The 27,631-nt window shown below is 55.2% G+C and overlaps 1 protein-coding gene across 2 annotated transcripts in view; it reads right to left on the bottom strand.

Moving 5' to 3' along the window:
* Positions 1-27,631, bottom strand: part of LHPP (phospholysine phosphohistidine inorganic pyrophosphate phosphatase) — a 135,179-nt gene that overhangs the window by 38,892 nt on the left and 68,656 nt on the right. Inside the window, exon 7 of one of the 2 annotated variants that reach the window (XM_068548728.1) lies at positions 9,443-9,701. The exons of the other annotated variant lie outside the window; for it this stretch is intronic. Within the exon in view, the coding sequence (XP_068404829.1) occupies positions 9,683-9,701 (19 nt within the window). The 3' untranslated portion in view covers positions 9,443-9,682. Of the gene's footprint in view, positions 1-9,442; positions 9,702-27,631 lie in introns of those variants that run through there. 2 annotated transcript variants of the gene reach the window in all.

Here is a 27,631-nt window from a genome sequence, read left to right as displayed (position 1 = left end):
GGCTCCCAGTGCCAAGCACACACCCAGCAGAAATGCATCTCACGTGTGCACAGGACGCATAGGAATATTCCGGTGCCCCATTCCTAATGCCCCCAATGCCCACGTCAGTATAATGGAGAACTAGCAGAAACTGAACAGCCATGAATGGGCAATCCACGCCTACACACAGTCACGGGAGGATCTCACAGAGTCGGTGCCAAGCAGAAGCCAGGACACAAGAGAGAGCTCACTGCGTGTTCCACCTCATAAACACGTGGAGTCAGGAGAGCGGTCGTCCTGGTAACGGGGGAGTGACAGGAAGGGGGAACGTGGGGACTTCTGGGGGCCTGGAAATGTCCTGATTCTTGACCTGGGGCTGGTTACTGAGATATGTTTCACTCTGTGAAAACACATCAAGCTGTGCACTTATGTGCACTTCTCTCTACTACGTTATTTTTCAATAAGGTTAATTTAAAGGAATTTTAGGAAGAAACATGGAACATTATACAGCTACTGAAACCACGTGTTAGAGATCACCGGGAGCAGCTGTGTGCATGTGCACATGTGCGTACACAAGTGTGTGCATGTGTGTACGAGCATCCACACGTGTGCATGTGTGAGTGTGCATGGACATGGTGTGCCTGTGTGTCCATGTAGCGCCTGAATGCACGCATGCATGTGCATGGGTACCTGTGCATGCGTGTGCACGGGTGAGCGCACAGGCATCTAACCCAAGGGAATATCACTCCTTCAACCACAGGAGATCACGAGCCACGGCTAGTAACACAAGTAGCCACATGAGGCTGCCCCGGAATATTAACCAACAGTACTGCCCCGTGTCACCAAGACTGCTGCCTTGTGGTCATCCGGGGATATGAAAAGACTCAAAACTGCCCACAGAGGAGACTGTAAAGGACATTGCCATTAATAACAATAATACTAGTTACTACACATTAATCACTGCTAGGAGCCAGGCAGCAGACCAAGAACTTTACCTGTGTCTCTTCTATTCTATTATTTACACCCATTTACGAGCGGAGGAGACCAAGGCTGAGGAGGACAGCCAAAGGCACACAGAGGGCAGCCAGTGGCTGGGCTGGGATCTGACCCGCCTGTGCCTCTGGTCACCACGAGCACATGCTAACTCCCTGGTGCATGTCCTCTCTCTCATTTAAGGAACATTTATCACGTCCTGCTCTACCCAGGCCTGTGGACACAGAGCTGACCAAGGCAGGACCGGCCCACAGCGAGCTTGCAGTCTACTGTGAGGACAGACCCAAGCACATTTAGCCCCAACAGAGACTGGGACAAAGGGCTGGGGTGTCCAGAGGGTGGAGGTGCAGGGTCCACGCCCTCTGGGACTCTGAGACCAGGGCAGGAGCCCCAGCTCGAGCTTCCGGAGCCACAGCGAAATGCCCTCTCCCCTTGCCCTCCCCTGCCTGCTGGGAGCTCTGCCTGGAGGATAAGGGAGTGTAGCCTGGGGGCCCTCACTCCTAGAACTGGGGGTCGTGAGGTAGGGCACTGCTCCAGGGCAAAGCGAGGTTGCCTGGGGGAATCCACCAGAAAGGGTATGGGGGCGCAGATGAACAAACCGCCCTCCAGGCACGGCTGCGGACCCTCAGACCCTTGGCCTCCTTGCCGAGGTGAAGAGCTCGGCTGCCCATCCACCCCTCACCCCAACAGCCTCACGGCGACCTGGCCAAGCTTCTGCTGGGATCCCATTAACTCTGCACAAAAGACCCCAAAAGGTAGAGGCGGGCTGGTAAGCCGGCTCCTGGTGGGGTCGGGGGTTATCCCTGGTGTGCAGCATTGGTGACCGTGCATACCTGCAGCGCGGCCGATTCAAGCTACAGACACGGCACGGCTGGCCAGGGCCAGGGAGATGCGCGCAACTGACTTTTTTTTTTTTTTTTAAGACAGACCCATCTTATTGATTGATTGATTGATTGCCGTGTTGGGTCTTCGGTGCTGCGCAGGGGCTTTCTCTAGTTGCGGCCAGCGGGGGCTACTCTTTGTTGCGGTGGCTTCTCTTGGCTTCCCGTGGCTCACGGGCTCTAGGCGCGCAGGCTCAGTAGTTGTGGCTCGCGGGCTCAGCTGCTCCGCGGCACGTGTGATCTTGCCGGACCAGGGCTCGAACCCGTGTCCCCTGCATTGGCAGGTGGATTCTTAACCACTGCGCCACCAGGGAAGTCCCCTGACTCTTGCAAGCTGGGCCCAGCTGCTCCAGCACTTCAAAGGCCTACATTACAGTTATGCCAGCAACACACGTCACCTAAGCCAAACGGCTTAGTGTCAATGTTGGGAAAACCGGGGAAAAGCAGCCCCGAAGTGGTGGCTGGCACCCAAGGTCTCCCAGCTTACCGCCCCACCAGGAAACAAGTCGCAGTGTGCCCCTGGGGTGCAAGGACAACGCTTCCGAGAGTGCTGTCCCGGGGGACCCAATGATGGTAACCAGAATCCGGGGACCGGGAGGGCACCTGGGCGTGCAGAGGGGATGTGATGACATGTCCTGTCTCCAGGATCTGGCCCCTAACACACACTGGAGAAGGTGCCACCCTGGGCCAGGTGCGCTGGGGAACCACCGGGCTCAGCGCACCTGTCCCTGGGCCTCACCCGCTGAGCGTAGCATGATGACTGCCCACAACAAATAGTGCGTGGTGGCCAAGCCCAGCGTTGCGGCCACCCAGGGGCTGAGCGGGCCGCACTGAGCCCACCCCCCCAGAGGCCCTCCGAGGACAGCAGGGGTTCTCTCTACCTGGTGCCTTTGTTTTGTCAGGTTTCTGAAGGTATAGAGTCCAATTTTCTCCACCACACACAAAGGCAGAGGGGCAGCAGTGGTCCTCCGGGCCAGCTGGACCCGCTGTCACCCAGTCCCCGGGCTGGAGCAGGGAGCTGGCAGGCACAGTCCAGGCTCTGTTTGCCAGCCTCTTCAGCGGCTGCCCGGTGACCCTGAGCAAGGCCAGATGCCCCCAGGTCTGTGGCTGCATGCTGGGACGGTGGGAGCTGGGCTTCCTCCCCGCCCGACGGACCCAGACGTGCCAAGAACGGATACCAGAAAAGACCTTGAAATTCTTGGATGAAGGTGGCCACCCAGGAAGCAAGGCAAGGGGCCGCCTCACTTCCATGTCAGGTCTCTGAGCACTGGGCCGCTTCCCAATGCTGACTCTGAAGGACAGATGGAGACTCAGCTGGCCGCTCTCAATTTAAAAATAGTGCCCTTTCTAAAAATAGGTGCAAAACCCAGAAACCCAGCTTGATGGGTCCCACTCGCCCCAAGCTAAACTGTAACCCTAAATCTAAATGCATGTCAGCAGAGAAAGGCCAGCAGGACCTGTGCTCTTTACTGACTTCCAGTAAAGGATGCAAGGCCTTCCTTACTAGGCCTTACTTCTGCACTCGGTCCAAGAACAAGCAGACAAACAAAACCCTCTACCTCAACCAAAAATTATTTCCAAGGGAAGAAAAATGTCCTCCTTACTCACACCTGCCTCTCAGCGCCACGGGATGCTGCAGGAAGGGGCAGCTCGCCCAGGGGAGGCCTTGAGCGTCTCAGGTGGGCCTCGCCCGTCACCTGGCGTGCGGTTTGTGCACATCTGAGCAGAGTGTGCGTTAAGAACGCGTGGAGCTTCCAACGCCAAGCAATTCTCCCACGCCAGCTGGCTGTCCTACAATCCAAGTCAGTTCTGACACTGTCTACCTGGAGAGAGTGTCAGCTCCCACGGTTAAGGGCTCAGTCCCAGACTGTCCCCCACCCAACTTCAGATACCAAGGTCCAAGTGGTCACTGTGCTTCTGATCTACCCGCTATAAATCAGAGGTGCACCCAACCACCTCCTCAGGGTCAACTAATTAATTCGCTAGAGCAGCTCACAGAACTCAGAGGAACATTTGCCTACGTGTACGAGTTTATTTTAAAGGGTATTATAAAGGATACAGAGTGAGGTAGGAAGAAAGGGGCAAGGAGCTTCCACGGCCTCTCCCAGCACACCACTCTCCCAGCACCTCCACGTGTTCGCCAACTCAGAAGCTTCCGGAAGCCCATCCTTCTGGGTTTCTACAGAGTCTTCATTACGTAGGCATGAATGACTAAATCATTGGCCACTGGTGACTGACCGCACCCCCCCAGCTCCTCTCCCCTCCACTGGGGTGTTAGGGGGGAAATGAAAGTACCAACCCTCTAATCACAACGTTGGTTCCCCTGGCAACCAGACCCATCCCTGGGACTTTCCAAAAGTCACCTCATTAACATAAACTCAGAGGTGGTTGAAAGGGGTTTGTTATGAACATGAGATACCTTTATTGCTCTTTATCAGTTAGGAAGTTCCAAAGGTTTTCGGGGCTCTGTGCCAGAAACAGAGAGGAAGACCAAATATATGTTTCTTATTATAAACCTCAATATCACAGAACCTAGCATGGGACATGTTTGGGTGAGGACATCACTGCTGAACGGAGACATGGGCTCCTGTGACAGCCCCTGCCCCACCACTGCCTGGAAATTTCCTTCTGGTTTATGGCTTTGTGGGAGAACAGTCTAGAACACGGGTGTCTGGCCTGTGAGGCCCACCACCAGCCATCTGGTTCTGGGATGCGCTTGTGTCAGGGAAGTGCAGGGGAAAGCCCCAGCAGCAAAGGGCTCAGAGCAAATCCCACCCCACCCCCCGAGTCCCTAGAATCCAGAGCTGTTGTCAGACGACTGTGCAGTGACCTGTGCACCCTATGAGCTCCCCCAAGAATGGCTAGAAGGGCCTTACTTTGCTCGTGTGGTTTCCTTTTTTAATATATAACTTCCTCCATCATAAAAAATTAATATAGCCATATCACGTTTGGAACTTGGAGATAAGAACAAAACATTACCCATAATTCCACGCATAGTGCACAGACCCACCCCAGACTCAGCACCCTACACTGCAACCACCCTCTTCCTCATCCGTCTCCCACTGGAGAACAAGGAAGGACCGAAGGAGACCAATGTTCAGACAGACAGACAGATAAATAACAGGTTGACTTCAATCCTCTAACTCAGCGTACGTTGCCTTCCAGTCTCTTTCCCCCAACAAGCATGCTTATTCCAGAATTGTCATCACTCTGAAACAAGAAAGTTTGTCATCGGCTCCTGTCACTTCAGATTATATCACAGGCATTTTTCTGGGTTGCTACATACAAAGGGGTTTCCCCCCCGCCCCAGTTTCATTGTTTTTTTCAGTAAACCTTTTATTTTGAGATTAACTGTAGATTCACATGTGGTTTCCCCTAATAATAACATCTTGCAAAACTACAGAACAATATCAAAACCAAAGTATTGATACACTTACAGTCAAAATATAGAGGATTTTCATCACCACCAGGATCCCTCATGTTGCCCTTTATAACCACACCCACCTCCCTCCTACCCCATCACACACCTTAACCCTTGCCAGCCACTAATCCGTTTCCATCACTATAATTTTATCATTTTAATAATGTTATATACAATGGGTTAGACAGCACATAATCTTTGGGGATAGGCTTTTTTCACTGGAGATCTATTTACTGTATCAATAGTTTCTTTTCCTTGCTGAGTAGTATTCTGTGCAATGGATATACAGTTTAACTATTCATCCACTGATGAACATCTGAGTTGCTTCCAGTTTGGGGCTTGGAGAAAAACTGCTATGAACATTCACGTAGAGGTTTTTGTGTGAATGTAAGTTTTCATTTCTCTGTGATAAATGCCCAGGAGTGCCACTGCCAAGTCCTGTGACAGTTGCATGTTTGTTTATTTATTTATTTATTTAGGCCATGCCACGTGGCTTGTGGGATCTTAGTTCCTCAACCAGGGATTGAACCGGTGCCCTCGGCAGTGAAAACACAGAATCCTAACCACCGGACTGACAGGGGATTCCTGACAGTTGCATGTTTAGATTTTTAAGAAACTGCCAAACTATTTTTCCAAGTGGCTGTACCGTTTTATAGTCTCACCAACAATGTCTAAGGGATCAGATTCTCAGCATCCTCTTCAGCATTAGCTGTTGTCATTATTATGTTAGCCATTCTGATAGGTATGTAGTGATAGCTCATTGTGGTTTTTTGCATTTCCCTAATGACTAATAACGTTGAACATCTTTTTTGCAGCGGTCCTCAACCTTTTTGGCACCAGGGACTGGTTTCGTGGAAGACAATTTTTCCGCCCACCGGGGGCGGGGGTGGGATGGTTCAGGCAGTAATGCGAGCGATGGGGAGCGATGGGGAGCGGCAGATGAAGCTTTGCTCGCTCGCCCGCCGCTCACCTCCTGCTGTGCGGCCCGGTTCCTAACAGGCCGCGGACCGGTACCGGTCCGCAGTTCGGGGGTTGGAGACCCCTGTTGTTATGTGTTTATTTGCTATCTATTTGATGAAATGTCTATGCATTTTTTTTCAGTCTATTTTTTTCTCTTCTCACTGTGTAACCTCATTTTTCTATCTTCATGTTCACAGGTGTTTCCTCTGTCCCCTCCAAGGGGCTATCAAGACCATTCACTGAGTTTTTTATTTTGGCTACTGTATTTTTCAGTTCTAAGATTTTCGTTGGTTCTTCTTTGTATCTTCTATTTGCTGAGACTTTCTACTTCTTTGCTGAAATTTTCTACTTGGTCATTGTTTCAAGCATATTTGCAATTACTTATTGAAGCATTTTTAAAGCAGCTGCTTTAAAATCTTTGTCCTAACATCTGTGTCATCTCATTGCTGGTGTCTACTGACTGACTTTTCTCATTCAGGTTGAGATTTTCTTGGTTCTTGGTATGACAAGTGATGTTGTATTGAAATGTGGACATTTTGGGTATTATGGTATGAGACTCTGGATCTTATTTAAACCTTCTCTTTAGGCTGGCTTTTTGGGGAACACACAGCTCCAGCAGGTGAAAGAGGGTAGAGCTGCCAGAGGGGGTAGAAATCCAGGTTCCCCACTGGGCCTCTGTTGACACTGAAGTGAGGGTGGGGCGCTGGTTGCTGCTGGTCCAGGGTGGGAGTTCCACCCTGGCTGGGAGGACCAGGAATGCCTCATGATTGCTTCCCATGTGGTCTCCATCGACACTGTGAGTGGGAGTGGGAGGGGGCAGCCTTTTTACTGCTGGTTGTGGTAGAAGCACAGAATCTCCATGTGGTCACCACTGACACCCCAGCTGAGGAGCCTTCTTTATCGCCCTGGCTCCCTACCTACCTGGCCTCCTCTGACACCCCCCCCCCACCACAGTGGTGAGGGGCTCATTACAGCCTCAAGAAGGTGGGAGTCTAGGCTCCCCACTGGGCCCTTGCTGGCATGGATGGGAAGAGACCACAGTTTATTCTGTGGTATTTGGCTGGAGTAGAGTGGTTATTGTCTGTAAGTTTCGGTCTTGCTAGGCTGCCGGAGAGAGCAGGCTTCCGTGGGGGCTTTTCCTCTGTGTCCACTGGTGTTGCCGGGTTGCTGGCCTCTTCACTTCCAAGTCTGGGGTCTACGAAGCAAAGAGAAAACCCAGGGAACGCACCATCGTTTCATTCCTTGGGTCCCGCGGTCCCTGGCTGGTCTGCCCTCTTCTCTCCACCTTTCAGAGTCTTCTTATGTTTGTTTCATAGCTGATGTCCAGGGTTTTAGTTGCACTGAGCAGGAGGAATAGGGAAAGGACTTCTACTCCATCTTGTCAGAAGCATAAGTCTCTCCAAGTGCTTTCCATGGTTTAGATTGTTTTCTCTTGTAACCAGGGTGGGACTAGGGTGAAGAAGTAGTGGGTGTCTGACAGAAGACCCCTCAGCTCCCCGTAAAGTGTTTGCTTTGCAGAAGACCCTGGAGAGCTCTCGAGGAGCTCCTCAGGAAGGGGCTGGGCTCGGCATTCCCCCCGTGGCAGCCCCTTCCTCGTCTATGGTCTTGGCCGAGAGCACAGCACACACTCTGTGAGCGTAATCACCAAGCGCCCGTCAGGGGCGTCACTCTTAGTGGCTAATTCGGCCTCTGTTTTACTAGAAGGAAAACATGAGTCCATGGTGTTGCCTGTGCAAAGCCAATGAGAAGGATATCTTTGGATTTCCTTCTTCCACAGCTTCAGCTAAACCTCAGCAATCTGGCCTTCTCCCTGCAGCCCATATAGAAAATGCAGATGAGCCTATTTCAAGGCTGACAAGCACAGGCGGTAAAACCGTACGTAAAACACAATCTCAATTATGCTTAAAAATACTAAAAGAAGGAGGGGGCTGGAAGAGAATATGCCATAATGTTAATTGATGTTATCGGTGGATTACAAAAGGATTTTTTTTTTTAAGCTGCTTCTTTCGGATTGTTCATAATTTCCAAATTTTCCAATGTGAACATATTACATTTATAAAATTAAAAACAAATTTTTAAACCAAAATAAAATCTCTCCCATGAAAAACTAACTAGTGAGTATACGAAGCCATCACTGGCTGCTTGTCTCATGCGGACCTGGGTTTATACCTTGAGATCATAAGCTGTGGTCAAGACAGGACTCTGGGGCCACTGCACGAGATGCCAGCCAGATCCAGGACCTGGAAAGTGGAAATTACGCCTCTTCCCTGCGTGCCTGAAGCTGCCGTATTGCCAGCCTCGAGGCTTCCAGTGGCCCCTCGGGTGGCAACGCCACTGCAGGGAGTCACTCTGCAGCCACCTACCCTCCACGGGCCCCGGAGCCAGCACTACGCACCCCACACAGGCACCCTCAGGCCCCACAACAGACAGTCAGTGCCACCAAAGGACCAAAAGTGCAGTAAACCCCAGCACTGCCAAGAACCCACCTCTCCGCACCATGGGCTGGACCAGACTTGCCGAAGGAAGTCCTCCAGCACGAAGGCAAAAGAACGGCTCGTTATCCTGCGTGAAATAACCCCACAGCAAGGTGGCCTCCAGCCCGGGCAGACCGGGGCCCACGTGTGCCATCTTTACCAGCAGATACACCTTCAGCCCCACCATCACATCCCCTCTGTGGCCTTGGTGGGTGGCCTTCATGTCGGCAGGCAACTCAGGTCCTGGCTCCCCTGGAAGGATGTGGGCCCTGGGGAAGCCAGCCAGCCCCCTGGCCAGGAGCCTGGGACCCACCCATAGCCAGGAGAGTGCAGGAGAGCGAATGCAGTCAGAGCCAGCTGGGATGCATCACCAGCAGGTGCCCTCGGACCCACCCAGACCCCTCCAGCAGATGGTCAGTGCTGCCGGAGAACCAGACGGCAGTAAAGAACCGACACTTCCAAACTCCAGGACAGACTGAGCAAACATTCTCAGACGCACCTTCCGATGGTACCGTCTAGGGGAAGCCCACCCCTTGGGCCTCCTGGGCGCTGTCCTCTGCCGCCCCCTCTCTCTTTAGGCCTCCCCTCTTCGCTACTGTGGAAACCTTGCTCTTGGTCCCTCTGCTGTCTGGAAATGATTGTTAACTTCCTCTCACAGAGGCAGGGCCACCGCGGGACCCTTGTGCTTGGTAACAGCTGCAGAGAAACCATCAGTGGCTGGTCGGGAGAGCAGGCCAGGCCTGGCCATTGGCTGTGTCTTTATTTATAACTTCTTTTACTTCCAGTGTTAAGGCCCTGCAATTTCAACCGAAAAGGTCGAGAGAAAAATGAATGCCTTGACATTTTTTCCAAACATCCTCCCAAAGAGCACTTGGCAAGAGAACTTGGTTTTGCTGAGAGCATGAGAACGCCTGTGGCCGCAGAGCCCTCCTTGGAGCGGAGCTATTTTTGTTTGGTGAGACATCTGTGCTCCGCTAGGCTCGACACTTGGCACTATAAAGGAAAAACAAAACATGTAAATGGGGACTAAAAGCTCTACCAAAATAAAAGTGGGTCGTGAGCCGTTCTGTCACATGTTGGGCGAGCGGCGGGAAGTGGCGGCAGCGTGGTGAGTGCCCCCGGCCTGCCCCTCGCCGGCCCCGCCCGCCCGGCGCAGGGCTCTGCCCCGACGTCCTCCGGCAAGCCTTCCCAGGAGGTTCCGCGTCTGAACCGGGCAAACCCGAGCCAAGTGCCGCCCCCCACGGGAGAGGCTGGGGCCCCCCACAACTGAGAGGGAGGCGAGACGAGTGGCTCAGAGCACAGACGGCCTCAGAGTCAGACTGCCGAGGGCTAGGCCCCGTCCGCCCCCCCGTGGGACCTTGGGCAAGTGGCTTACGCCTCCCGCCGCCCTTGACCTTCTCTAGAAAGTGGGCTGGGCAGAGCACAAGGCATGAGCTGCACGTAGGCCGCTGTGAGTGCAGGGCGGACGGCAGCTCCCTGGGGATGAGGAGGCCCAACAGCCCCGGGAGGACGTCCGCTCAGGGAGGACTCGGGAAGCCTTCCAGCCGGCTCCCTGACTTGGGGCTCAGATTCCAGAAGGTTCACTGTGCCTCCCTCTCCCAGAAAGGCTCTGAGAACACTCCCAGGAAGCTGCTGGGCCCGTTCCCCGGGCCAGGTGGCCCGGCAGCTGCAGGGCGGCCCCCGAGGCAGCTGATGCAGTTGTCTGTCCAGCTGCGGCGTGAGAACTAAGGGTCACGTGGCTGCTTCTCTCTCGCAGCCTCGTGCGCCCTCGACTGTCACCCAGAGTCGTCAGGGCACCTCTCCCCTGTGACTCCGCGGTGTCAGGCAGGGCAGGAAGGACGAGGGAAGAAGCAGGTACAAGAGGACAGGCTCCACGTGAGCATCCGAGGGGTCAGGACACACTGATGGGACGGGGCCGAGGTCACACCCCTCAGCTACCTCTGTGCTTCCCCTCCCCGACTCCTGCACCCTCCCCAGGCTCCCCGGACCCCCCAAGGTCTCACGGGTTCCATCTGTGTGCCGCGTCACCCAGCCCCTGCCCAGCACATGGGCCCCACCACCGATCACCCGTCCACGCCTGCGTAGCTTCCCCGACCCAGTGCCTTCTGTGCCCCCTTCCCTGGCCAGCCTGGCCTAGCATCTCTGCGAGGTAGGGATGACACCTGGCCCACAATGGCCTCCCCAGGGGTGAGCCCACCAGCTGGGTGATGACAAAGTTACATGAGGCTTCGGCCCTACCCCAAGACCAGCACCCCAACCCTCCTCTAGGAAATGGGTTTTACTAATGGGCTGCAACTTACTCCAAGACAGCCATCATTCAGTTACACATCCTCGTCTCTCCAATGCCTGGGGACACAGAGGTTTGAGTACAAAGCAAACTACACGAAGCTATCTGTTCACCTGAATTCCAAACACAGACAAGGCGGCTGGTACGCATGCGTTCCGAGGTGCTTCCAGCGTGCTTCTGGGGCTGCAGCACGTGCAGGCCCCCTGGGCCACCACCCCTGATCCAGCCGGCATTTGCCGAGCACCGCTAAGCACTCCCGAGGCCCGGATCTGCCGACCATTCGCTTGTACGTTCGTTCATTCATTCATCAACTCAAAATCAGGTCTGGAGTGGAGGCCAGCCCAGAGGACAGAAAAATGAAGGCGCCCTGGTCTGGGAGTCCAGGCGCTCTTGGGCTAGTGCGGGGAGGGACCTGTCACGAGAACTGTGACGAAGAAAAGAATGAGGTGTCTTGGGGGGCCAGACGAGGAAATGCCTAAATTTCCCCCGTGGCACCGGGGAAGGCTTCTTGGAGGAGGCTGCACTCACAGGAACAGTAAGAGTGTGGAATCAGGGACAGGAAGAGGGCATTCCAGGCAAGGGAGGCCTGGAATAGCCTAGCTGTGGTTTGCCTGCCTGGAATTCAGGGTGGGAGGTAAGGAGAACGGACAATGAGACCAGAATGTTAGGGGGGGGGCAGTTCTAGGAGGATCTCAAATGCCAGGCCCAAGAGTTCAGGCTCTGCCCTTTGAAGATGGTGTGGCAGATCCAGGATGAGTGGCCTCATCTTATAATGGAACCAAAGGCCCCCTGGGTGGAGGCCACAGTCCCATCATGTCCACTGAATCAGACTCTGCTCAACGCCCGACGTGGTCTCAGAGCCGCCTCTGCACCTTCCTCCCTCTCCAGTCTGATGCGGTCTGACCCACACTGCACACACACTTAGCACGAGAAGCAGGTGGGGGAGGCACTTGCTGGGTACAGACCTCAAAGACCCTTCACCCAGGGCCACATCGAGAAGGAGCCATAGTCCCGGCTGCGCCACTCCCCAGCTGTGCTGTCTTGGGCAAGTTGTTTTCCTCTCTGTGCCTCAGTCCCCTCGTCTGCAAAATGGGGATAAGGCAGCATTTACCTTAATACTCAATAAACATTAGCGATTATGAGGAGACCACCGGCGGCAAACTGCAACACCCATTCTGCCCATCACTCAGCTGCAGTATTTCTCTAGTTTTCCCTCTCCTTGCCTCGGCCTTGGCGCATCCAAGGGCCCTGCTGGCTTTTTTATCACTGCTGATCTAATCAGCATACTGCCGTCCCAGCAGTGCCGGGCCCCCAGCTGGTCTGAGACAAGTTATTTAAGCACTTCACCCTTCCTTCACTTGCCTGGCCTCTTACAGCATCAGGAGCGAGGCCTGACCCAGCACCAGCGACATATGAACCCCCCGCTCTCCCTTCCTAGGTGTCAGGCACAGCACCAGGCCCATCACATCCACCCAGACCTCATGTAAACTGCACGGCAACCGCAGCGGTCCTCATTCTACAGCACAGAAAGTGAAGGTTTTCAGGGGCTGAGGAGCATTCCCAGGTCACAGTGCTCGAAAGTAGCCGAGTGGGGATTGCAACCCTGGTCAGTGTGACACCAAGTGGCCTCACAACTTTGAGTAACTGGGATTAAAATGTAGTTTTCTCGGCTAGGATCCTTATACACACCGACAGTCTCACACGCAGAAATTAATTTGCCAAAATCTTTTAGTCTCAGTATCTGATTGGATTAGAGGAACAAAAAAGAAGCATCTTCTCCAGAGAATAAATGAGCCATAGACTCTGCATTCCGTCTTTGATGAAATGCGTATTTCTCATTAAAGAAAAGCCTTGATTTTAAAAATATACAATAAAGAATAAGAAAGGATATAAATATTCAATTTACAGAAGGAAAAAAAAATCAGTGACCAAGGAAGATGAAAAAAAACTTTAGTCTCCTTAGCAATCAAAGACGGTAACTTTTTTCTATCAATGGAGACAATGTTTTTTTAAAAAATATTTATTTATTTGTTTATTTTGGCTGCACCGGGTCTTAGTTGCAGCCTGTGCGATTTTTAGTTGCGACATGCGGACTCAGTTGAGGCATGCATGCAGGATCTAGTTACCAGAGCAGCGATCAAACCTGGGCCCCCTGCACTGGGAGCGCAGAATCTTACCCACTGGACCACCAGGGAAGTCCTGGAGACAGTATTTTTAAATGATGGTATTATTTGTTGGCAAGAATGTAAAGAAACAGAGCACTGTCTGTACTGGGAGCACAGCTGATATTGGGAGGGAGAATTCTGCAGAAGTACCACAACCCTCAGAATTCTGCATGTCCCCCGACCCAGCAACACCACATGTGAGAATCCGTCTTAATGCAAAAAATCACTAATAAGGCAAGGCCCTGCTCCAAGAATGTTCAGTGCAGCCCTGTTTACACTAAGGAAGGGCTGGAAACAATGGAATATCTAGCAACACAGTGTGTCCACGTGGAGTAGGACGCAGCCATTGAAACGGTGACACAGGAGGACGCTACTGATGTGGGATGGTGTTTTCGAACTGGTCGCTGAAGAGAGGAATTTCAAAAGCAGCACGTGCTGGGACTTCCCTGGTGGCGCAGTGGTTAAGAATCCGCCTGTCAAGGCAGGGGACACGGGTTCGAGCCCTGGTCCAGAAAGATCCCACATGCCACAGAGCAACTAAGCCTGTGCGCCACAACTACTGAGCCTGCGCTCTGGAGCCTGCCAGCCACAACTACTGAGCCCGCATGCCTAGAGCCCGTGCTCCACAGCAAGAGAAGCCACCACAATGAGAAGCCCGTGCACCGCAACGAAGAGTAGCCCCCGCTCACCGCAACTAGAGAAAGCCTGCGCACAGCAATGAAGACCCAACGCAGCCAAAAATAAATAAATAAATAAATAAATAAATAAATAAAATTTAAAAAATCACTTAAAAAAAATACAGCATGTGCTCCTAATCGCATTTTTGGACAGAATACGTAACCCACATACTCTGTGCAGAAGGTGGACCTCCAGATGTTATCAGAAGTCACCTCTGGATGGTGGGCTGGTCCGAGGTTTACTTTCTTTTTTCACTTCTCAGGTTTTCCTAAATTTTCAACAGTGAACATGAGCACAGGTTAGGGAGCTGGACGGCCTGAGTTTGAATTCTGCTGCTGCCACCTCATAGCTATGGCCTTTGAAGATGGCAGGGATCAAAGGAGCCAGTGCCTGTAAGCAGTGGGGTCAGCCTCCCCACGACGTCCCAGCAGTGTGACCTCAGGCAAGAGGCTTGACTCTTCTCTAAGGGGGATAATGACAGCACCCACATTGTGGGCTTGGCACGAGGGCTCAGCGAGGCAACACATGCGAACAGCTCAGGGCAGAGCTGGGCCCAGAACAGGAGCTCAGGAACGCCCACAGTTCTATCAATCAACAAGAAAAAATACAAATTATTATACTGGAGTTAAAAAAACGGCTAATGGTCATGATAGAGACCCTGGGCAGGGTCTCCAGGGTGAAGCTCTCATCCCCCTGGAGAGGGCGGCTGCCCCCAGCATCCTGCAGCCTCCTCCTTCTGGCCCACTCCCTCCCCCAGCCCCACTGGCCCACCCACGAGAGAGAGCGGGTAGGGGCCTCCCCTTGCGAGGGAGAGAGCACAGTGGTGATGAGAATGGCTGGGTTCAAACCCTGGCCCAGCCACCCCCTGACTGGATGAATTCGGCCCAATGACTCAACCTCTCTGAGCCTCAATTTCCTCATCCATGAAATGGACTAAAATGCCAGCTACATCCAGCTGCTGTTGGAATCAGCGAGTGAGTCTGCGCGGCGCTCAGCCCAGAATCTGGCATACAGCAGGCGCTCGAGAAGTGACGACCGTCACTAGGATGTTCATCTCCTCCCCCAACGTGTGCGTGCCGCCCCTGAACTACCGCCTGGTCCCCGTGGAGAAGTCCCCCGCGCTCGTTCGCCTCATTCCTCCATTACAGAAACTGGTCCCATCTGGCCATTTCTGCCAGAGTTTCAGAGCCTCTGGGCAGAGACAGGAGAGTGCGCAGAAATGAAGGGAGAAGAGCCAGCGCTGGGGCCCCCAGGTACCCCAGACCCAGAGACGCGAGGTGGGGAAAGCAGAGACGCGGGCCCCGCTGACAGCGCACCCGGTCCAGCCCGCCCGCCCGCCCCAGCGCCCTGCTCCTCCACTGCTCCTGGCAGTGACCGTGACGACAGCGACAGCAGCAGCAGCAGCGTCAGCCGGGTGCTTTCTGTGCGCCAGGCACCACGCTAAGCGTTCGTGCATGTTACTGAATTCAGTCGTCATCTCCCCATTATGTAAAACAGAGTCTTAAAGTGGTTAAATAACTTCTACCCGGCCAAGGTCATACCAGCTCCAAGCGGCAGAGGCGGGGCCTGCAGCCAGGCAGCCCAGGCTAGGGCACACTCCCCGCTACCTACGCCAGCACCCCTCCCAGAGGACGCACATGGTGCTGTCTAAAGAGCACCTGGCTCCCGGAGGACGGGACTGCAAGGACAACAGGACGTCCCCGTGCCCCCCAGCGTGCCACTGCCTTCCTGAGCAGGAAAAGAGCAGGTTCCAGAGATGAGCCTGCGACTGTCCTGCCGTGGACTCCGCCTGCTGGGGCTGCTGCTTATCTCCTGCTCCGGACGGGGTCGGGGCCGGCGGGTGGGCCTCTGTGGGGCTCACCAAGCTGAAAACATGACCAGGAGCCAGGCAACATACAGGAACAGGGGCAGCCCTGGCCCTAGCATGCAGCTGCTGGACTCTTCCTGGGGTTGGGCAGGGGTGGCGAGAGGAGAGGGGTGCGGTCTGGAACATTCTGCATCAGAGAGCGTTCCTTTTTCCTGGACACACAGATCTGGAGGCCGTGCAAAAGCCATGGGCGATCACGGGCATCTGGATTTCTGGGCTGGCTCCCCTGAGCACCGGCCCACGACGCAGCCCCTTGGCGCTGGCCGTGCCTCCCTGGTCCTTGCACCACCTCCCCGCCCCGCCCCGCCGCCTGCAGCCCCACACCCACGAGGCCCAACTCTCCCTCACTGGATGGACCTGGGGAGGGGCCACGGGGACAGAATGCGGGCACAGCCAGGCCAGCGTTCAGGGCAGTCTCGTTCCCACCCCACTTCCGGCCCCAAGGCAGTGGAGGGAGCACAGGTGTAGCCCAGCTGCAGGTGCAGGGCGTGGGGCAGGAAGAAAGCCCAGAGGTAGACCCTCTGAACCCCGCGAGGCTCATCACCACCACGGGGGAGGAAGTTCCAGATGCCCCGGAGTTTGGTCTTGCCTCTAGTCCAACATGCGGATTTCTCGTTCTCTTTTCTCGAAGAACTGCTTTGTCAGGCTGAGTCTGTTGAGCCAGAGCAAAAGCTGAGCGCTAGGGACAGCTGAGTCACAAGGATCTGGCTCCCCTGGTGCTACCGTCACCAGCCGGGTGCCTGTCACAGAGCTCAGGGGTGGTAACGGCGGGTGCGGACCCCACCCCAGTGAGGTAAGGCGCAGGCACTTGGTACCGGAGGCCCGGTGTGCCGAGTCAAAGAGCCCTAGGAGGCCACGGAGCACTGAGCCCAGCCTCATTATCAACTCAGAAGGCCAGCTTAAAGGATATTCCAGTAATTGCAAGGTTTTTTGTAAATGTTAATTACGGCTGCCTTAATTAGCGCTGAACCCATTGACCTATGGATTATATTAGGTTTATAAGTGTAATTACCTTAACAGGCATATGGATTACAATTATGCTCCAATTAAACCCCGAGCGTATAGCGTACGAATCAGCAGAGGGGGCCCTCCTAACACTCAGGGTCAGGCTGTTCAAACGCTGGTGCTTTAAGGGCCCTACATGGGGCTGGCCCTTCACAGGACCGGGAGCACTTGGGAGGTGGGAGGCGGGGAGGGAGGGCGGTCCACGTGGTCTTTGGTGTTTTCCAAAGGACGGCAGCCACACGTCCAGTCCGTCTAGGCATGAGATAACCGCAGGACGGGCTTGCCGGGGGGTGGCGGGGTGGCAGGGCCCGGCCTGCGAGGCAGCGACTGCAGGCTTAAGAGCTGTGCCAGCTCGGCTGCCCTTCCGTGAGGACAGCCGGGAGCACCCCCTCTCCCCCCAAGGAAATCAGGACACTCATCAGCCCCTCCAGGCTGGAGATGCTTTTCTCTCCTTATCTCCAGAGAGAGGGGGTGAATATCACTGGCCCACTTTCCAGGGTGGGGAGCGGGAGGCTGCAGGGCCAGCGGGGAGCAGGAAGGTGGGGCCCCCTCTTCCGAGGGAGCGTGGGGAGCCCCCACTGACAGCCTGGAGGATGGACGGGGTGATGAGGAGGCCAGCAAGGAAAGGTTCGAGAAGACAGCCCGGCGGAGCAGGGGGCGAGGAAAGGAAGTGCCTGCAGTCGGTGGAGGGGATGCGAAGTGACCCGGGGCCTCAGGACGCTGGACCCGCTCACAGAGCCCGTCGGAAAACCCGCTGTCGGCACGCCGGCCGCGAGACCGCAGTGCTGCCGGCCCCGCACGCTCCCTGGACATCCTCCGTGCGTCCTAGCAGCGTGCAGGGGCCCCCTCGCCGGGGTGGAGGGGCTGTGGCCCCCTCACAGCTGCGGACTTTCTCCTGTGGAGCCCAGCCCGGCCCGAGGGCCCACGGGCATCAGAACTCCGGAGGCTGCAGCTCCCCGCCACCCCAGGGCCCCAGGCGCCCTTCCCGCCTTGGCTCCTGCGGTTCTGACGTCCCACTCGGGATGGTGTTGCACCACCTGGCCCTTACCTTCCCGTGGTCAGGACGAGGGAGGACAGCCCCCCGCGAGGCTGTGTAGGGAGAGGGCTAGCTGGGCATCCGCGCACCTGGCCTTCCCCTCCGCCTGGTCTCGGACACAGGCGAGTGCTGAGGCTTGGAGGGGCTGCCTCCTCAGGCACCCCAGAGGGCGGGTGGGCGCTGATGGGCACGACAGTGATGACAGAAGGCGCCATCTCTGGGAAGACAGGATTTCACGGAGGCAGTGGCTCCTTGTGGCCCCATTTTAGAGCTGGGTTATTAGAAATGGAGGCCCAGCAGGGCTCACACAGACAAGGTTATTCCGTGGTGAACCGGGCATCTGCGCCCAGGCTGTCCGGCTCCAGAGCTGGGTTCCAGATCCCACCGAGACCAGCCCTCTCTCTGGGGCAGCCCCGGCTCCCAGCACGGACGTTACCCTGGGGGCACAGGGAGGGCAGCAGGGCTATGGGCGAGGGGCTCGGCCGTCTCAGGCCTCTGTGGGCCGGCGGGCCACTCCCCACTGCTCTGGCTCCCCTCTCCCGCAGCTGGCATTCAAGAACCCCTTTCCCAGAATCTGGCCTGGAGAGCGGAAGCACGACTTCTCCATGATCAGTCGCTGGGGGGAGAAGTCGGGCACACGCCCCGGTGCACACACATCCTCACCAGGACGGAAGGGCCCTGTGCACGTAAACACGCTGAGGCTGAGCCACGGCAGCCAGACCACCTCCTGCACGTGCAGCACACGACGTCCCTCCTCCCACCTGCACACGCTTCTAGAAATCCTACCAACGAACAAAATCAGCTGCACAGTCTGGGCACAAGAACTACAGAGACGGTGGAGATGGGGCCTCTCGCCTGATGGCACGGAAGGGGGTGTGTCGTGGTGGAAGGGATCATTCTCAAGCAAGGGCCCAACAACCAAGACCAGGGTCACCCAGGAGCCCCCTGCTCCGCAGCTGCCTGAGGGCAGAGGCCACAGGCACAGGTCGGGAGAGGGTACAGGGAGACCAGACTCCCCTCTGCCAGGAATGAGCCCCCAGTCGCTGGGGGTGTTCAAGCCCAGCTTGCAGGCAGGAAGAAGGAGAGGGGTCAGCCTAGCACGCCAAGGTTAGGACACCTGGGCCACCCTGCAAGGCCAGCACTGTCCTCGTGGCCAGCAGTTACCCTGCCAGACGCTTTACAGACACGGCACAATCTGATTTGCTCCTCATAACACCTGACAAAGTAGGCATTACCATCCCCACTTACAGACAAGAAAGTCAAGGCTCAGAGGGTTTGTCACTTGCCCCAAACTGCCCGGGTAGGCAGTGACTGAGTCAGGATTCAAACCCGGGCCTCTTGATTCCAGAGACCACATCCCTCCAGGCAGCAGAGGCCGGCCTGCCTGGCAGACTACTCCATGCACGGAAGGTCCCATTCCTGCAAATCACACCACTGGTCACCACCGGAATCCATATCCTGTGCCCCAATTAAAGGAAAAGAGTACCAATGGTTTCTTCTATGAATTTATAAGGCTTTACAAATAAGACTAGCACTAAAAAAGAAAAGAAAGCCTTTTTTTCAGAACTAGGGCTTAGAAACTGAGTTCCTTCCTTACCAACTTAAACTTCTGAATTTAGCTAGTCATTCATCAAGGGGCTTTCACGTCCACGATACATTGCTGGGAAATTGTTTTGTAGGACAAATCTAATTAGACTAGATTTTCATATTAGAAATATCACTTCCCATTCAGGCCTAAACACGATAATCACCACTGCTACTTAGAAGCTGAGAGAAGCCATGTGTTTAAAAATGCACACTTTCATTCTAAAGTGTCCCCCTTCTCTGTTCTTTCCAGGGAGGCTTCAAGCCACCGACCTTGGCCCATGAGAAGGCCACAGCCGAAAGAGCCGACCTCGCTGTCCAGGGCCCAGGTTCCGGCCCAGGCTTTGCTGGACAAGATTCATGGCTCATCTCAGCCCGGGCCTGTCACTCGGAGCTCCAGACTTGAAAACCCATCGCCCGCCAGGGGTCCCCACCTGGAGGTCCAACACGCCTCTCCATCATAAGGAGGCCAAGGAAGGACTACCCACAGCCCCCGGCTGCCCCGAGGGCCCAACCCCTCACCCTAACCCCCACCAGCTGTCCAGGCCCCAAACCCGCAGTCTCCCTGACCTGCCTCCCCACCCCACCCAGCCTGCCGGTCTCCAGCTCTGGACTGAAATGTCGTCAGACTAAATGACATGACATCTGCTATTTGCTTCAATGAGTCTAGACAAGCCTGGCTAATACCAACTGTTACAAAGTACCACAAACTGGGGGACTTCAGGCAACATGAATTTCTTCTCTCACAGTTGTGGAGGCCAGGAGTCCAAAATCAAGGTGTTGGCAAGGCCACACTCCCTCCAAAGGCTCTTCCTTGTTTCTTCCAGCTTCTGGGGCCCCAGGCACTCCTTGGCTTGTGGCCGCATCACTCCCATCTCTGCCTCGTCTTCACATGGCTGACTTCTGTGTCTTTCTGTGGCTTCTCTTCTTAAAGGACACCAGTCACACTGCATTAAGGGCCCACCCTACTCCAGTGTGGCTTCAGCTTAACTAATTAAATCTGCAGGACCTCCCTGGTGGCGCAGCGGTTAAGAATCCGCCTGCCAGTGCAGGGGACACGGGTTGGAGCCCTGGGCCGTGAAGATCCCACACGTCGCGGAGCAACTACCGAGGCCACAACCACTGGGCCCGTGCGCCGCAACTACTGAGGCCACGTGCTGCAACTACTGACGCCTGCGCACCTGTGCTCCGCAACAAGAGAAGCCATCGCAATGAGAAGCCTGCGCGCAGCAATGAAGACCCGACGCAGCCAAAACTAAACTAAACTAAAATAAAATTTAAAAATAAATAAATAAATCTGCAACGACCCTATTTCCAAACAAGCTCAGGTTCACAGAGCTGTGAGCACCTCCCCAGGGTGCGCAGCCCTTCCCCTGGAACTGCTTCTTCTGGGGGCAGCCCGGCAGCCCTGACCTCTCCCTCGCAGCCAGGGAACTCTGTCCTCTGAGGTGATGCTAGCTGGAGCCAAGTCGGGGGTCTCGGGGGCCAAGGGGACTCTTCATGCGCTCAGCACAGGCCGCGGGGAGACCCGGACTGGAAACCTCACCCAAGAGACTGGGGACAGAGGCTGCCCCCTTCTGCCCACTCAAACCTCCACCTGGGGACACCATGGAGGACAAGATGCGGACTTCTCCAGAACTCTTCTTTCCTCCACAAACACATTAATAGAACTGAAAGAATCATTTATAGAATCTAAAGTCCAAACCGTTAAGTGAGAGAAGATGGAAACAGTTTTAAAACATGAAAACAGCTGAAGAAAGCACATTTTTTTGTTTGTAATGGGAAAGGAGGAAAGAGCCCAAATGTCTATTAACAAGGGGGCCGGGGGAGTCACCAGCAGCACCCACACCCAGGACACGCGCGAAGCCACCGCAGCACTCGGCACGTGAAGGGCGTGACTTAGCACTGCTGCTGTGGACTTGGCGGGTGCCCGGGATGTGAAGCGAGAAAAGCAGCGTGCAAAGAAAAACAGTATGATTCCATTTTCAAAACAACAAACAGGACGGCCCCCACCCCTCATGCCGTGTGTGTGTGTGTGTGTGTGTGTGTGTGTGTGTGTGTGTGTGTGTGTGTGTGTGTGTACACTGGGGCAGAGACAGAAGCACGGCAGGTTGTTAACACAGATTATTCTGGGATGGAGGTGGGAGTAGGAGAAAGGAGGGAGGGTCCATACAGAAAAATTTTAAAGACCATAGGAAAATAGAACAATACGCATGGTGTAATGCTAAGTGAAAATGTAGAATACCTAATTCTAACCATAATATTATAAATATCTAAAAACCGACATAAAGGAGACCTAGATGTGCACATGGAGGGAGAATGGAGTGACAGGTTCGGGGGACTTTCGGGGAAAGTGATGATGGAGGTGAGGCTGGAGGCGAGCAGGACGCATTAAGGACCCGAATTCTCCACGGGCCGCGGGAACCCCACAGGGTGTTCAAGCCAGGAGGCGCTTGATCGAATTTGCATTTTGGCTCCTTCTGGCTCCCCGGGAAGATGGATTGGAGGGTGGGGGTGGGACGGAGACAGGGGGCCAACCAGCAGCCATTGCCAACGTCAGCGTGACTGAGCTTGGCGCACAGGTCGCGGTGCATAGGAAGGACGAACTCAGTGTCCCAGGAGGGTCACTGCAGGACATGGTCTGGGTGAGCAGCGGCACCAACAAAGGTGCCAGGGTAGGGGGAGGAGGCAGAAGGGGCCGTGCGCGCAACGACAGGCGCGTCTCACGTGAGGAGCCCCAGGTGGAAAGGGCAGGGGAGCGCAATCCTGGATGAGGCGCAGGAGCCTGGGGAAGGCCTCGGGGTCCAGGGGGAGGCAGGGCCACCTCCCCAGCGTGGGCACCCGCAGGGCCAGCTGGGCAGGGCCCCTTCCCCGCTGCAAACTCCAGCCTCCAGTTTGCAGCAAGGTTTTCGGGAGCAACACGGCCAGAGGGCGTGGGTCTCAATCCCGCCCCTCGGCCCCTTAGCTCTGGGACCTTGGGCAGCACGCTGTGCCTCTCAGAACTGCAGTGCCCCCGACATTCAAGTGAGAAGAGCAACGGCCCTGCTGGGTGGTTTATGATGACTGGGTGACCCAGCATAGCAGTGCCCGTGGCCCCCGCGCCTGGCCCGGGCCCAGCTCTCAGAAAACGGGAGCTGTGACTCTCACTGTTGTCACCACCCTCACCCACACGGGAGCAAGGCGGCCTGGGCGGGCACCTGTACTGTCGCTGCTAGCCACGTGACCGGACAAGCGGCTCAACCACTCAGCGCCCAGGTGCCTTATCTGTAAAACGGGGGTGAAGACATCGCCTGACTGTGAGTTTTAAATGAGGTAGAAACAGAAGAGCACCCCGATCAGTGGAAGTGCTCCCTCCGTGCCAGCGGCTGTCATAGTCACCATTGTCGACAACATCCCTGCGAAGGCCCACAGCCAGGGAAGAGGAGGCGGGTGGGAATTCCAAGTTCCGTGTGGAGAGGGGACTGGCAGAGGCCAGCCAAGGAAAGTCTAGTGGACGATGGAGCAAATGAGTTTTGCCTGGTTTGGAAGGCAGCACGAGCCATGGAGTAGTTCTGGGCAGGGGAGTGAACTGTAGATCTGAACATCCAGAAGGCAAGTCTGGCTGCTGTTTGTTTGAAGGACGGGGTTGGGGGGGTGGTGTCACGGAAGCAGAAAGGCTAGCTTTCTGGCTACCCTAACCCCAATTTTGTTTGAGGCAGCCATGGGCCCATTCTTAGGCAGAGAATCATGGCTGGCTAAGCCAGCTGTGACAATTCCACTGCCTTTTGCCAGGTACTTCCTTCCCGAGAAGCCCTCGTCAGGCATGGTCACATGATCCAGTTCCAAAGATACATCTGGAAGTTAGGAAAGGTGGGCAGCACTGGGAGAGCTTTGCATCCATTTGAAAGGGACACTCATGGGGGGAAAGCTCACTAGCACTGCCTTGAAGGTGACCATGACACCCAGTGCCACAGCAGCCATCTTATGACCATGAGGTAACAAACAGAATGAGAAGCCAACATGCTAAGCAGGGGTGGACTTACCACAAAGTTAATGACTCTTCAGTTTCGGGCCCCTCAATGGCATAGGCACCTTCCAGGGCCCCAGAAATATGTTCACATAAATAGTCATTTCTTAATTGAAGTAAAATTCACATAACATAAAACTTACCATTTTAAAGTGTACATTTCAGTAGCTTTTAGTGCATTCACAGTGTTTTGCAACCATGACCTCTCTCTAATTTCAGATCACTTCATCGCCCCAAAAAGAAACGCTAAACACATGAGGTAATCTCTCACCATTCCTGGCTACCCTGCAGCCCCTGGCAACCACTAATGTACCTTCCATCTCTACAGACTTGCCTGTTCTGGACATTTCCTATAAATGGAACCACACAATATGTGGCTTTTGTGTGTCTGGCTTCTTTCATTCAGCGTAATATTTCCAAGGCTCATCCATGTCGTAGCATGAGTCAGTACCTCATTCTCCTCTGTGGCTGAATAACGTTCCACGGCCTGGATAGGCCACGTTTTGTCCGTCCGTTCATCAGCTGATGGACATCTGGGTTGTTTCCACTTTGGGGATATTATGAATAATGCTGCTCTGAACATTCGTGTACGCGTCTGTGCGTGGACATGTGTTTTCAATTCTTTCCAAACTAATTTTATATTCATTAAACCTAATGTATTCTTTTTCTTAAAAAGCCCCTCTCCTCCAAGTTGCCTAAACTTCAGGCCTCAGAAAGCCTGGATTTACCCTGATATTAAGGCTGGTGGATCAAAAAAGACAGAGGAGACAGCCCTTGTTGAAGTGCAGTGCCAACCCTGAGTCTGAGAGTCACCGAATGCTTTCTTCGGTAAATAACTATCCCCATGGCTGAAGCCACTGCTAGTTAGTGTTCTTTGGCAGCTGCGGCCAAAGCGGTCCTGACGGGTACTGGAGGTGACAGCAGGGATCAGCGGCAGGACACGAGAGAGGAAGCCTTTAGGACGACTCTGGCCTTCTCTCGGTGACTTCTCGGGCACGAGTATGATGAAGTCATTCACTGTCTTATTATTTAGCTGATAATATGAGTGAATACTTGGCAGGTACATCCCAGCGCGTGGCAGGGGCCTCACGCAGAGCAGACCTTTGATAAATAACATGTGAGGGGCTGACTGCCATCAAGTGGCCTGACGTGTACAGCACCCAGCACGGCTCCGGGCACGGCTGGCATGAAGCGATCCTCCCCGCCCTGTCTGTTAGCCGCCACCCAAGGTCAGCATAGGGTGGCGGTCCAGCAGAGTGTCCCTCCCACCCCACACTGCTCCTACAGAGATGCCCCCTATGCCCCCTACGGATCCTGAGCCCCTCAGGAAGTCGTGCACACCTTGGACCTTCCCTCCAACTTGGCTGGGAGGACAGCCTGGCGAACCCCGGTTCCAGCAGCACTCTCTGAAACAGACGCTGCATCAAGGCCCCCTCCCCACCTCCTGCCTCTTCTTTTTTTTTTTTTTTTGTCCTGCCTCTTCTTGAAGTTCAATCAGAGCTGTGATCATCAGTGTCCAGAGCTGGACTTAATGAACGCCTAATGACAGCAGGGGCGGTTGCACTTTCTCCCCGACTGAGCTTCCCATCTCACTCGAAGCAGAATGACAATGTCAGCCTTAGAGACCCAAATTGCACCTGAAGATTTTGTATTGATTTTCAGATACATAAGAAAATCGAAAACCACAGGAGATATGTTTTAAAAAAAGAAATCTTTCTTTATCCTCCAAGCGCACACTTACACATACGCTTACGCACTCCTGCACACACACTCACATACACATATACATATACGTGCCCTCTCACACACACACACACACACACACACACACACACACACACACACACACACACACGAGTGTGCACCCTGCTGAGTCTTTCACGCTGCCTGTGGATTCCGGCCCTTCCTCTTGGCGACCTGGGAGCAGCTGCTTACGTTTCCAGGCTCCAGAAAGACCCAGCAACTCCCTACCCATGAACTAACGATCAGAGCATCAGGGATAGACGAGTGGCCTGGCCACTGAGGGCCTCAGAGTGGGCGGTGGGCCGCCAGGGTCACCGGTGGTGAGCCACAGAGGGGAGAGGCAGGGCCCCACCTGGAGGCTGAGAAGGCCCCTCAACCTCCCAGGAGGAGAAAAGCTGGAGGCTGACACAGGACCGCAAGATGGCCCCGAACAGGTGAGTTGAAACGACTATCTGTTTGGAGGCAGCAGTGACCGCCTGTGGCGCTTCCACCTCGGGCCAGGCAGGACTCTTAACTGTGGTAGGAGCATTCTCTCATTCAATCCTGTGACGCCCCGTGAAGTCCGAACAATCCTCTATCCCCATTTCCAGAGGAGGAAACAGATGCCTAGGGAGGAGAAGGGCCAGGTTCACACCTGGCTCATTCACGGGCCCATCCCCAGAGCTTCCTGCAGGTACGGGAGCCAGGCAGGGGCTGAGGGCTTCTCTCTGCCCTGGGAGGGGGTCCCTGAGGGGAGGCTGCTGGCAGAGCTCCCCCGGGAGAAGCTCCACCATTAACTCGCTCCAGGTGCCCACATCCCTGGGGGAGGGACGCGGCTGGGAGCCACAGTGCCCCCAGGGGAGCCGGCCCACGTGTGCAGCACAGCGGTGCACACTGATTGCACCTCCATGGGTGCAGCCAACCCACGGTCCCCAACTCCACGGATGCGTGAAACAGTTGGCTCCCATGTACTGGTATCTGTGCCAAGAGGGAGGGACGGCCACACCCTGACCGAAGGTCTGCTGGGCACCGGGTGCATCGCACCTGCAATCTCATTTACCTGGGAGGGCCTGTGAGGTGGCATCCTTCTCCCCACTTCAGAGGCGAGCCCAGCCAGCCGTAGAGCTGAGGTGTGTGCTCAGAGCTCTGGCCACCCTCTTCCCCCCACCCCACACAACCTCATGGTGATAAAGCATAAAATCAGGTGCCGGGTCTCCTGCAGTGAGGGGCTGCCAGCCAGCAGATGAATTTGGGTCTGTCAGCCAATCAACCGCTGTGTTGGCCTGAACAGACTGGGCAAGCCTGATGCCAGCATCCCAAAGGGGGTCCTGGGAGGAGGCTGGGCCCGCCCAGCTCCCCAGAAATGCTGAAGGGGGACTGAGGAGGGGTCTCCTCTCTCAAACAAGGACAAGATCAGTGGTCCCCTCAGAGCGTGAACCTGTCTCGACTCGGTGGCACTCCTTAGATGTGCCCTGGCCTCTGCCAAGGTCAGCGCCCCTCCAGAGCAAAAGTGCAAATGGGCCACTGGCCCTTCCTGCCCCACCACCTGCAGAGCAGAGCCTGTAATTCCAGGGACACAGCGAATCCGACGACAGCCCCTCCCACAGACCCCTATGCCAGGACTGAGCCCATCTACGCCGCCTCTGCACTCGGTCCCCTGAAGCCCAGCCACGGCCCCAGGTGACAGCTGTGCCCCAGCCCCAGCTCTGCCCCCCAGTCCTGCTTTCCTGTGTGCCCACCCACATTCAGGCACCCATGCCTTACAAGGGACGCTGCCCTCCCGCTCAAGCACTCACTGCAGGAGACGAACCCTCAGTCATTCACACCACACGTCTAATCAGGGGGTGGCGGAAGCGGAATGGACCTCAGAGACCCCTCCACCCAACTCCTGCCTCTTCCGGTCACAGCAGGGCCATGGTACCCCATCCCCTGCCTGCCATCCTGTATTAGGCTGTCCCTTCGTAGAAGCATCTGCCCTAAGCCTTACATCTCAAGGTGGAAGAAAGAAGGAGGGGAGATGTTTTTGATCAGCAGTTTCTTTCTCTTTCAAGGGCTAGGTGGGCGATGAAGACCACTCCGGCCCCTGACTTGACTTGGTATGTGATTTCCTGATCCCAGTCTCAACGGGGACAAGGCAGGGCATGTGGCCGGGTCTGCGTGAGCCAGGGTCCCCCTGGGAAAACAAACATGCTCTGCCTTCTTCCTGCCTTGCCCTTCCTTCCCCCAGCTCTGTCCCTCTGGCAAACTCTTCTTCATCCTTCAGAATCTCACTCAGGCTCCACCTCTTCCAGGGAGACCCCGATCTCCCTCCGGGCTAGTTCTGAATCCTGTGGGCTCGGCCCCCATGCCTTCTGGCCCCAGAAGGAGAAGTTGTCCCTACCTCACGGCCTGAGAGTTTCTGCAAAGCCAGGACTTGGTGTCCCTCACGCCGAGCCAGCATCTTCAGGAATATCACACATGGAGTGTCTGCAGAGTGACGAACAAGCCTGCAGCCGGGAGTGGCACCCCTGCCCACCACAGATGCTAGGATGACAACACACGGCCCAGCCACCGCCCAGCAGAACCTTTAAGAA

Source organism: Eschrichtius robustus, chromosome 7, assembly GCF_028021215.1.
Source record: "Eschrichtius robustus isolate mEscRob2 chromosome 7, mEscRob2.pri, whole genome shotgun sequence".
Lineage (NCBI taxonomy): Eukaryota > Metazoa > Chordata > Mammalia > Artiodactyla > Eschrichtiidae > Eschrichtius > Eschrichtius robustus.
Note: the sequence above shows the minus strand (reverse complement) of the source record. Positions and strands in the feature narration are given on the sequence as shown.